This window comes from Calidris pugnax, unplaced genomic scaffold (assembly GCF_001431845.1).
Source record: "Calidris pugnax isolate Ruff unplaced genomic scaffold, ASM143184v1 scaffold215, whole genome shotgun sequence".
Classification (NCBI taxonomy): domain Eukaryota; kingdom Metazoa; phylum Chordata; class Aves; order Charadriiformes; family Scolopacidae; genus Calidris; species Calidris pugnax.
The window spans coordinates 442,383-453,854 of NW_015090997.1; the positions used below are offsets into that span (position 1 = coordinate 442,383).

Sequence of the window (11,472 nt, forward strand, 5' to 3'; positions counted from 1 at the left end):
TTAAACATATGCAGCACCCCCCCCCCCCCCCCGCCTCTCTTGCCTGAATTCATTTACGAGGACTTCATTGTTCTGGGAACAATGGGAATAGGAACAGTTAGTTCGGTCCCATGGAAGAAAAACGCATTTGCTTGATAGTTCTAATCCTTCCGGAGGTCAGGACCAGATTTTATTCTTCTAAATTGCAGATTTTGCAAAAAAAGATACCCACGCAGAGGGACTGGCCGTACAGATAATGTCTCCGGGCACTTCCAGCCTTAAGGAGCTCTCGGTGCTTATGTAGAAAAGGGCAGGAAAGTGGGGAAAAATCAAAGGACCAAGCTCAAGAGAAGGGCTCCATCCCAAGCCAGCCCTGTGTCCTGGCAAATCGCCGGGGGGACAGTCACCCGTGGCCACCTGGGCCATAAATCCAGGGTGCCTACAGGGGATGGAGAACCCACAAAAGCAGTTCAGTTCTGACACGGGCAGATGGAGAGGAGCAAACAGAGCTGAACACCAGGGCACGTTTCACCAAGCAAAGGCACAAATCCATCCTGGAGGAGCAGCCTACCCTGACCACAGGACAAGGACAGCTCGAGGACTGTCCCTTCCAGTGCCCACGTGAGCAGGGCCAGTGCCACGAGCTGCTGGGCTCCTCTCCCCATCCACAGCTGGAGGGGTCGGGTGGTGACAAATGAGCCTGGAGGCAGCACATGTGCCAAGACACACAGGGACAGGACCATGACAGGGTCTTCTTCAATAGACCATTCAACAGAACCACAGAATTATCTAGGCTGGAAGAGACCCTCGTGGTCTTGCTACTCAGTTCCTAAAGCAGCTTTGGTTTTCTTGGGGGTGACACCTCGGCTGCCCAGGCTGCTTGGCACGAGGCAAAGAGCTACCGCAGCCTTCCCACCCTGTGGGCAGCCCGAAAAGTGAGAACCAGAGATGAGTCACAGCCCCTAAAGTAAAGGCACTGGTCCTCAAAGCCACCACCCTGCCCTGCACCATCCCCAGTCACACCAAGCCAGACACCTCCAGTCCCTGTCTCTGACCAGCCCCCCGCTCTTGAGCAGGCAAAGATTTTGGTGCCATCACCATTTATTCCTGGGCTTTCTTCCCAAGGAAATTCCCCTTTACCTTTTTGGGCAGAAAGCTTTTCATTTTCCCTAGGGGGAGAGGACCATCCAAGCATCCCTCGGGGACCCCACAGTGGGCTTGGGGAGGGGGGCAAAGCGGGAAGGAAGAGCTGGACCCGATGCTCCAGAAGGGTGGCAAAGTGGGAAGGAAGAGCTGGACCCGATGCTCCAGACCCTCTCCCCGGGGATGTTCCCCTCCTCCTGGCAGCTTTTAACCGTTATTATAAACTCAACAAGTTGCTGCATCAGGCAGTCGAGCGTGGGTATAACCCAAACTCCTTCCCTCCAGGGGGAAGTGGGGGACACCCCATTGTGCTTAGGTTGCTTAAAAGTAGCCTGGGTACAATAGCAGGGACCGGTCCCGCGCTCCGGAAACCACCTTCCGGACAAACACATCCCTCTCGGAGGAACATTTTCCTGATTTCCAGCCCCTTGGAACAGGCTGGATGATGAAATTTCCGTTCTGTGGGAAAACTGAATTTTAAAATATGTTTTTTTGTTCCAAATCTGGATGAAAAGCCAAAAAATTTTCTCTCAGAATGAAGAATTTTGGCCGGGAGTCATCCAAGCGCTTCATTTTGATAATGTTGAACCACTTAATTTCACCAAAGCAAAAACATTTTGCTTCAATAGCATCGAAACAACTACTCTGTCAGCTTCACACATGGCATTTATGCCAAAGTCAAATTGAGACATTTCCACTTTAAGCAACGCAAGAAACTGAGATGAATCACTTCAGCTTGTGTCTTGTCAGAATACACACAGCCCTCTGAAAACCGGGATGGAAATGTGTTTTTTGACCATTTTATACCAAAGTTGCCGGTCCTGGTTTCCATTTCTATCGCTTACTCATTTCACCCCCTTCCCCGGGGTTTTAAACACCAATTATCAGCATCTTTCTCTGATGTTTATACCTTAAAAAAAAAGGGTCAGCAGTTTTGGAGCCGAGCTGCTCTCAGTATCTCCAGCCAGTGGGTTGGGTTATTTAGTTTAAACAAGGAATGAAGCCAGCTCCCTCAGCGAGGCTTTGGGAAGGACAATAACAGCTCGCCTTTGGCAAGGGGACACGCTCCAGAGCTGTGTGTGCAGCGTAGGTCCCACTCCCTGCTCCTCTTGTGTTTGTTTCCCAACCCACATCCCAAAAATCCATCCGTGTCCCAGCACCCCGGGACTCCCTGCGTGTTCCTGGTGATGCTCCACGGTGTGTGCACACACATATAACCCCACCACACACCTTCAAACAGCACTGGAGCACACAGCCATGCTCGAGCCCAGCTCGTGAGCAGCTGCTGAGCACCGTGGGACTCAGCCCAGGGTCCCATCCTGCTCCCAAAATGTCCACGGGACACTGTGAGGAACAGAGAGGAATCAGCGCTCCAGATGTAGGACACACCATCGTAGTCGAAGTGGGTATTAAACGCTGCCTTCAAAACTAAATTAGTTTGCTCAGGATTCACTGGCAAAAGAGATAACGCTCCGGTGTAATTAAAAGCACATTTCCCATGGAATCGGCAGAGTCGGAGGTAATTAAAGCTGCCTTCTCCTCCGAGGCAGGGAGCTCTCTTTGTGCCACTTCTATGCAGAAGCTCATTACAGCACCTGCCTCTTCTCCTCACACCAGCGACCTGTGGGGGCCTCGGTCTAACGAAACCCCCTGGATTAGGTGACCTGGGGTATGTTTTAGTTATTGAGCAAAGGGGAAGACCAAGAGCACAAATAAACCTGTTCCCTTTGCCTTAAGTGGGGACGAAGGGCTGGAAGATCAAGGGCTGCTCGTTGGGGACAGGGAGAAGGAGCTTCAGCGCATCCTTGTGCTTTGGCAAGAAGGGCAAGGGCTAAACTTGCCCAGGGAGGGGGCAGGAGGTACCAGGGCTCAGCATCAACCCTGGCACCAACGGCACCCCTGCAATAACACGCTCTGCTCTTATCACTCCAGATCTACATGGACAATTACACGGATCCTGGCAGGGCTCCTGCCGCCCGGGAAATGCCACGGGCAGCTCAACCAGCCCCACTGCAGGGGAACGGGGGACAGGGATGGACACAGCCCACCAAGGCTGTGCGAGGGACCAGCTGTATTTAACCACACTGGGATTTGGGTATTAACCCGGGGGGAAGGAACGGGGCTGCATTTCAAAGAGGGCCTGCAGGCGAGAGCAGCTCGCTGGAGATCTGCTTTGGGACTCAGCAGGGCAGAGAAAGGGGACAGGCACTAAACCCCCCCCTTCTCTGTCACAAAGGAAAGGCCACGGGGCTTTTACATCTGCTGCTAGTCACCAGGGAAACATAACAAATAGGCAGAGTCACCACAACCAAGCTTTCGGCCGCAGTAACTCAGCTCATCCATGGGCACTTTCCTACGAACATCCCTGCAAATCGCCCTCCCACCAAGCCGTCCCCACAGCACCCAGCTCTGAGCTCCCCAGACTGACCAGGGAGGAAGACTTTGTGCCTCCAAGTGTAGTTCACTGGTATAATTCCATCCCAGGGAGATGCTGGAGGGACAATCTGCTTCCAGAGAGACCAAACAAAACCCCACAGGATGGTACCTCGACCCCATCCCATCTGACAGTGCAATGACCAGACTCCTACCTTCCTGCTGGAAGCTGGGCACTTGGCAAAAACCAGACCACTTGGACCAGCACAACCATCCTCATGCCTCCTTCCATCACTGGGACCACCTAACAGGCACCAACACCACCACCCCCACATACACCACAACCATCTGCAACGCCGAGAAGCAGGGATGTCCCCAAAAACAGCTTGGGCCACTCCAGCTGCGACACTTACGTTGATGAAGGCCATGATCCAGAAGGCGTAGGAGACACGTGTCACCACCATGCCTTTCATGGGCAGGTCGTAGTGAGACAGGTTGCCTGGATGGTGCGGCACCAGGGACTTGCGGATGTGAGGGAGGTTGCTGGAGGTGTTGGCCGTGGAGTTTGAGAGGATGCAGTTGGTGTCCGAGAGGAAGGGGTCAGCTATCAGTGGGCTTAGCAGTGCTCCAAAGCCCACGAAGAAATGAAGGGCCTGCAAGAGATAAGACACACAAGTAGAGTGGCGGGGGGGGCTGGCTGAGCCCCTTGCTCCTCTTCCTCAAAGGAGGAAGCACAGGGAGGAGACACAGGCTCCATGCTCACCTGCAGGAAGATGGCTGAGTCCTTCTGGTAGATCTTCACCAGCTGCATGTTGGAGATGGTGTCGATGCAACCCATGGCCAGTCCTGCCACAGCCATGACCACAGCCAGGACCACCACATTGTGGCACAGAGGGATGATGGCAAAGACCAAGGAGATTGCCAGCGATGAGGCAAAGAGTGCAAACAAGGACTGTGCCAACCTGAGACAGGGAAAGAGGAAAGACAGGACAGAATTACCACCACGTGAGGAGGATCCACACGTGACCAGCCCAGGGCACTGCCATCTCCTGTGTGGGGGGTGATGCCTCAAAGAGGTGTTATCTCCCACCCAGCTTCCATGGAGAAGAGTAACGACCCCTTCAAACTGTGTTCTGCACATTTCAAGGCAGAATAAGACCTTCCCTTGTTAACCTGGGAATGGACAGGGACACGGGTAGATGCAAGTAAAGCCACGCTGTGACGTTTGAGCATCTCCAGGGCTTTTCTCCTGCAGGGCTGGATTGCACAAGCAAGGAGAGCTGCTGGGCAATCCCAATTCCAGGCAGGGAGAGAGCTGCTGGTGCCCACATCACCGTGCCATCCCAGACCTTCCTCACTGGGAGCTCTGGGGACACACTGTGGTTCCCTCTCTGTGCCATCCCTTCTGGCAGCATCACCCCTTTCCCCAGCAGGACGGGGCGGGATGTGGCTCTGCCCCCGTTCCCGGTGCCGGCAGCCACTTCCCAACCCACGCGGTCCCCTGGAGAAGCCCAAGGGATGTGTGTGGTGGAGATGAAGCTGGAGTAGTCCATCCCGAGCCTGGCTGCTCGCCCTGGGAGCCGGACCCTCGCCAGCTCACTGGAGAACGGCGCCCAGGCTGGCACCGGGCAGCTCCGGAGCTGCCAAGTGGAAAGGCAGGAAGGAAGGAAGGAAACAGGGACCAGACAGCAAAGCACTGAAACCAGCAGAAAGATGGGACTATGAAGTCACAGCAGAGATTAGGTAGCACAGGCAGGTCCCCTCCACAGGCTCCCAAACCCTGGTAGAAGCCCATTACCACGGCTGGCAGCTTGCTACAATAAATTGCTAATTAGCAATCAGGGTCTGCTGCTGTGGGGGGCACAGCCATCTGGCCACAACAAATGAATTGCAGGTCCATATTAAGATGTGTGTCCCTTGTATGGACACACAAGCAGCAAGAAAAACGCTATGGCTTGCTCCTGTCAGCATCCCATGTCTGCTTCACGCTCTGCCCAAAGAGGGAGGAGAAGGCTCTGAGGAGGCACAGGCTGGAGCTGCAGCAGGGAATCTCTGTGGCCACCAGGCACCAGCCCTCCTGCCCTGACTGCTCGGCCAGAACGGCCCAGAACGGGCTGGTCACTGCGTTTCTGCCTGGCCCTCAATCATCTGCAAACCCAGAGCGACGTGGTCTTCAACATCCTGCTTGTTGCTCACACTGCTCTGACACAGCACCGGGCCAAGGACACGTCTCCTTTATTCTCCTGCCTGGTGGCACAATCCTGGCCGTGCCAGCCCCTCGGTGTGCCTCCATCTCCCCTCCCAGCCCCTCTCACCCATCAGCCAGCCCGTGTTTCTGCACGGCCGTAACCACCCATCTTCCTCCGGCAGCAAATCTGGGGAGCCAGCCTGGGATTTCTGGGGGAGGGAGGGAAGGAAGGAGGGAACCAGGCGAGATGTGCACAGTCACGGCAGGAAAAAAAAACACCACCAGCAAATGAGAGAGAAGCAGCTTTGAGCCCAGGGAGAGGAGGCAGCTCTCTCTGGGGTACAGCAGGAGGGAGATGGGCAGGGGAACCGGCAGCCGGCGAATCCGAGGCCGGGAGTGCTGGGGAAAGGCCCAGGGAGACATCCCAGGAACGCCTCTTCTCTTCTGCAGCCCCAGCAAAACAACCACAGCCCCGCTCCTGCGTGGCTGGGGAGCCACGTTCACTACTAGAGTTAAACATTAATTGCAGATGATGCCACGGATTTAAAAAGCATTAAGGAGATCACCTCGCTTTTCCCATAATAAGCAAAAAATTCCCACCTCCAGCCATACGATGTTAATAACACAATTGCACCCCCCCACACAAACACCAGCAGCCCTCCTGCCCCCCCCCCCGGCTCTGGCATTAGGGGGGGGACCAAGAAATTGCTGGCTTCCTACATCAGATCCCCAAGATGTAGTCAAAGAATAGGGCTCAGCACCCCCGGAGGCACCGAACAACCAGCTGGGGGATTTCTTTAGGAACAAATCTCTTTGAGAGCACCCTTAAATGACTCTCAGAGGGGGGCTGAACCCTGTGTCCTGGTGACATGAAACCAACACATCCCTCCAAAGGGCTTAAAAAGCAACCCTGATGTTATGCCACGGGCCGGTTTCTGACATCACTGCCCTCCCCATCACTAACTGGTCCCCAGGGCAGCCTCTGCTACAGCCCCTTGTAGTGTCATGGGCTGTTTCAGGACCACCCGGAGCACGTCCTGGCTCCATCACGAGGCTTGATCCCCTCTCCTTCCCACATAAACCCCCTCCTTGGTGTTTCTGTTGCAGCAAGCACTCTTCAAGTATGTTTTTTCCCACTCCAGGAAGCATTTTCTAAGTCACTCACATCAAGAGAAAAAAAATGATAATCAGGCTAATTCAGACTTGCAAAACTAGTAATTAAAAACCCTAAGCCCTAAGGGGATGAGGTGAGGACACAGAAGAAGGCGACAGCATGGATTATCCCACATCTGCCTTCTGGGACCCTTGTCTCCAGCAGGAAGCACTGTCAGCCTTGGGGAACATTCTTCCCCTGAAGAGCTCCTGCTCAAGTCACTGTGCTCTGTGCTCTCAGAGCAACAAAAGGTTTTACTTTCCTCGTGGTGAGAAGCGTCCTGCGTGCACCAGCCACGTGCTTCAACAGAAACCCTCAGAAGATGGGAGTCTGAAGGGCAGGGAGAGAACAGGGTCACCCCCTCTCAGCTGATGTGCTGTGATGTGCCATGGGGGGGAGAATGAAAAAAAGGGTAAAAGGGTCCCATCTCATCAGCCCCCCAGGTCCTGGCGTGGATCACACCTTTGAGAAGAGCCCGCTCAGGGCTCCAACACAGTGACAGACCCACCAGCCCCCTCCTCTCCACTGCTAACACCAGTAGGACCAGCTCAGGGCTGACCTGAGCACTGGGAGCAAAAGCAAAAATACAAGAGGACACAAAAATATAGTTTCTGTATTAAAAGAAAAGAAAAAAGAAAGAAAAGCACAAACTGGGGCACAGGCACTCAGTTAATCTGGTGCTTCTGCCACAAATGTGTATAGCTCAGCAGCACATGACATGACTTTATAGAATCATAGACTCATCCAGGTTGGAAGAGACCTTTAGGATCATCGAATCCAACCATCAACCCAACACTGACAAAGCCACCACTGACCCATGTCCCTCAGCACCACATCTGCCCGGCTTTTAAATACCTCCAGGGATGGCAACTCCACCACTTCCCTGGGCAGCCCGTTCCAATGCTTGATAACCCTTTCAATGAAGAAATTTTTCCTAATACTTATCCTAAACCTCCCCTGGTGCTACTTGAGGCCGTTTCCTCTTGTCCTATCACTTCTTACTGGGAGAAAGAGACCGATTCCCACCTCTCTACAACCTCCTTTGCAAGCTTAAAACCCAACAAAATGGGAAAGGAAAGGGGAAGGGGACAGAAGCGAGAGGGAGAGGGTTGGGGGATGTGGGTGCACAGAGCTCACCCCTGGGGCTTGCAGTGCCACTCCTCTTGTTCTATCACTTCTTACTGGGAGGAAGAGACCGATTCCCACCTCTCTACAACCTCCTTTGCAAGCTTAAAACCCAACAAAATGGGAAAGGAAAGGGGAAGGGGACAGAAGCGAGAGGGAGAGGGTTGGGGGATGTGGGTGCACAGAGCTCACCCCTGGGGCTTGCAGTGCCAGGTGCTCAGGGGTGGATTTACCAAAGAGCTCCCTTCCCACTGGGGTCTCTGAGCCCAGGCAGGGTTTCAGGTCCTCCCAGCCCTTCCACCCCAAAGCTGCTGGCTGGACCTGCAGCCTCACAACGTGCCAGGCACTTCTGAGAATCTACTCCAAGAAATGCCAGGAGACAAGAGTCTTTGGCGTGCTCCATGCAAAGGTGCACAGGGCTCCCCAGGGAGGGCATCAGCTGCTGCCAGGGCTCTCTTTGCTTGAGGAACCTCTACCAACACCACAGCAACACTCAGATCGGAGCCAGGGTCCACCTAAACCCCAGCCCCACTCATGCAAATAAGCTGTTATTCTGAACCAGAGATTGTAATTACAACCCAGCAAACCCCAAACAGGAGTTGCCAGAGAGCAGCAGCCCGTCGTGAACCTCACTGTGAGCTTAAACATCACACCTTGGAGCTATGTGGGGAGATGCTCTGCCCTTTCCACCTCCCGACAGGCCAGGGAAGGGGCCATGCAGAAACCTGGCTCTCCAGGGCTGAGCTCCGCAGGCAACAACTGCATTTCTACATGCCCCAGGGGAACTCCCAATGGCAAACTTTCTTCTTCCTTGAAATCTCGCACGAGAGGGAATTCTGGAGCTAATTCTGGCAGCCCAGGCTCCTGCTGAGTTGATGCCATCATTATGCTCTGTCCTCCCAGCGCTCCAGGACTCCAGCTGAGCCCAGGGAGCAGAGACTACGACCCAGCACCCAGCAACTTCTCTGGCCAGAGGAACTAAACTATTATTTAGGTCCCACCACCCATCCCTGCTGCAGAATCCAGTAACAGCACTGCTTTCCCTTGCGAGTCCATCACTCGGAGCAGACAGCTCAGACCAACACTCAGTTTACTCGAAAGCAAGCAACAAAAATCTGTGTTCCTCAGGCACTAGAAATTAAACGCAGCTTCCAGCCAGACCTTGGCTTGCAGGCAGGCCACGCTTTGGTACCCTCCACCAGCAGCCATCCATCTCCAAACTGGAGAAGACGACCTGTCCAGCGCTCCTCCCTGCCCAGCATAACTTGATTTATAAACCCACAGCGTGCCCAGAAGTTGAAATCCTTAGTGGCACAGCTTGATCTGTCCCTCCCCAAAAAGGAGATAGTACAGGAGCTCTCAGAGCCTGGCTCCCTGCCCAGCATAATTTCATTTTTAAACCCACAGCGTGGCCCAAAAGTTGAAATCCTTAGTGGCACAGCTCGATCTGTCCCTCCCCAACAAGGAGATAGTACAGGAGCTCTCAGAGCCTGAACAGTTAATATTCTTCTCATCCAAACTCCCCTATTTCTACCCTGAGCTGCTCCAAGTAACCCCCCACAAGGCTCCCAAGCTACAACTATCCCAAACATGCCCTCCTGCCCGGCAGGGCTGCCCCTCCTCGCCGGGGCTCGCAGACACTTGGCAAAAGCATAACCACACAACCACAGCGAGTGCATCCAAACTCCCCTGTTTCTACCCTGAGCTGCTCTGAGTAACCCCCCACAAGGCTCCCAAGCTACAACTATCCCAAACATGCCCTCCTGCCCGGCAGGGCTGCCCCTCCTCGCCGGGGCTCGCAGACACTTGGCAAAAGCATAACCACACAACCACAGCGAGTGACAAACACCTTCTTTTCCCCAACGTGCAGCCACAGAGTTAAAAGTTTGGGAGTCCCCGAGCACGAAAGCCCAAAGGGGGTCTGTGCAAGGCGCCGGCCAAGGGTAGGAAGCTGACAGCAGGAAACAATTCTGCTTTTTCCTTCACTGCTCCTTCAAACATATGCGACGCAGCCCGGGGGCTGGCAAAGGCTCTGCCTGCTGACCCAGCAGCATCAGGTCCCTGTCAGACCCAGGGAAAGGCTCCCACATGCCCACCCCATTCCCCTGCACCCCATTTCATACCCAACCTCACACCTCCTCTCCCCTCACAGCCCCACCACCAGCAACTCTGTGGGCTCCATGAACCCTCTGGGCTCCATCCGGACAGGGAGACTGGGACAATTCAATTATATCAGGATGGTAATTAAACAGTTGCTCTGATGCCACCTTCGCTAGCCAACATCCTCCACAATTCCTCTGACAGGAGTTTTTTAACAACACATTTTCAAATGGGCATTTTAGAGCAGGGAGGGATTCATGCAAAATTCTCTCAGATACATGTTAAACACCTACATAACTGTATGACGTGTATATCCGAGATACACACCGAGCTGACACCTTACATCACTGCCTGATTAATTAGTGACAGTGTAAATAATCGGCCGATTCTCAGCGGAGCATAGCTTTTGACAAGCCTCTAAATCAAATGCCTGGCAATCTTTAGGATTGAGCCATCGTGTATTATTTATTTTAAACACATCCTGGACTGAAGGCTCAGTGCCCGGGTCTCTCACTGCCCCACGAAGTTCTCTGCTGTCCCTGGCCACCCTGTCCTGGTGAGACACTGCCCTCGTCCCCGGTGCCAGCCGGACCACGAGGACCACTGGCATCTCTCCTCCCGTTTGCCCAAACTCCTGAGGAACACGACAACGCCTCCGTCACGGACACCGAGGTTATTAAAACAGCCTTCCAATAATATTTTCCTGACAAACAATCAATCAGGTTAAGGAAAACACCCTCCAGGAAGTTCTGGCAGCAACTTCACGCTTGAGGCTATCTCCGTCCCGAGCTCCGGGGGAACGGGCAGCGTCTCTCCGGGGGTGAGGAACCGTGAAGATGGGGGGAGATGCTGCCCCCCCAACACCTCATAGGAAGCCCCCTCCCTCCCAGAGCTGTGGACCCTCCGTGTCCCAGATGGAGGGCTCCACTCGGGAAGGGTTATCCCACTCAGCATCCCAGCTCAGCCACGCAAACCCGGAGCTGGGAGGGGGGTGATAAGGGGGGGGTGGCTTGTGCTGCCCACCCCCAAACCGGCAGGAAAGCGGGGAGGGAGGGGGGTGTGGGGGGGGTCTGCGGAGAGCTAAGCCCACCCGCGGGAGGTGCGATGAGTTTGCCAGTCGCCTTACGTCCTCTTGAAGAGCCCTCCGAGGCAGCTGCCGAGCAGGAGGCAGAACTGCTGGGAGAAGAAGACCCAGGTGATCTGGGAGAGGGAGCTCTGGGTCTGGCAGCGCAGGTCCAGCAGCGTGGGCCCCAGGAAGGCGATGCAGAGGCCGAAGCTGAAGAAGACGCTCCAATAGGTGAGGGTGGGCTGCAGGTTCCTCCGGAACCGAGCCGACACCCTCTCGTCCCACCACCACATCCTGGGCGGCGGAGCGGGGCGGCCACCGGCGATTGCGGCTCCCGCACCGCCC

General features: G+C 54.7%; 1 protein-coding gene across 1 annotated transcript in view; it reads right to left on the minus strand.

The window, feature by feature from the left end:
* The window catches only part of MFSD4 (major facilitator superfamily domain containing 4), a 30,540-nt gene extending 19,074 nt beyond the window's left edge, over positions 1–11,466 (minus strand). Inside the window, exons 1-3 of the mRNA XM_014955450.1 lie at positions 11,188–11,466; positions 4,259–4,457; positions 3,909–4,148 (exon numbers count right to left, since the gene is read on the minus strand). Of these exons, the coding sequence (XP_014810936.1) occupies positions 3,909–4,148; positions 4,259–4,457; positions 11,188–11,420 (672 nt within the window). The 5' untranslated portion in view covers positions 11,421–11,466. The remainder of the gene's footprint in view (positions 1–3,908; positions 4,149–4,258; positions 4,458–11,187) is intronic.
* Between the last annotated feature and the right edge of the window lie 6 nt (positions 11,467–11,472).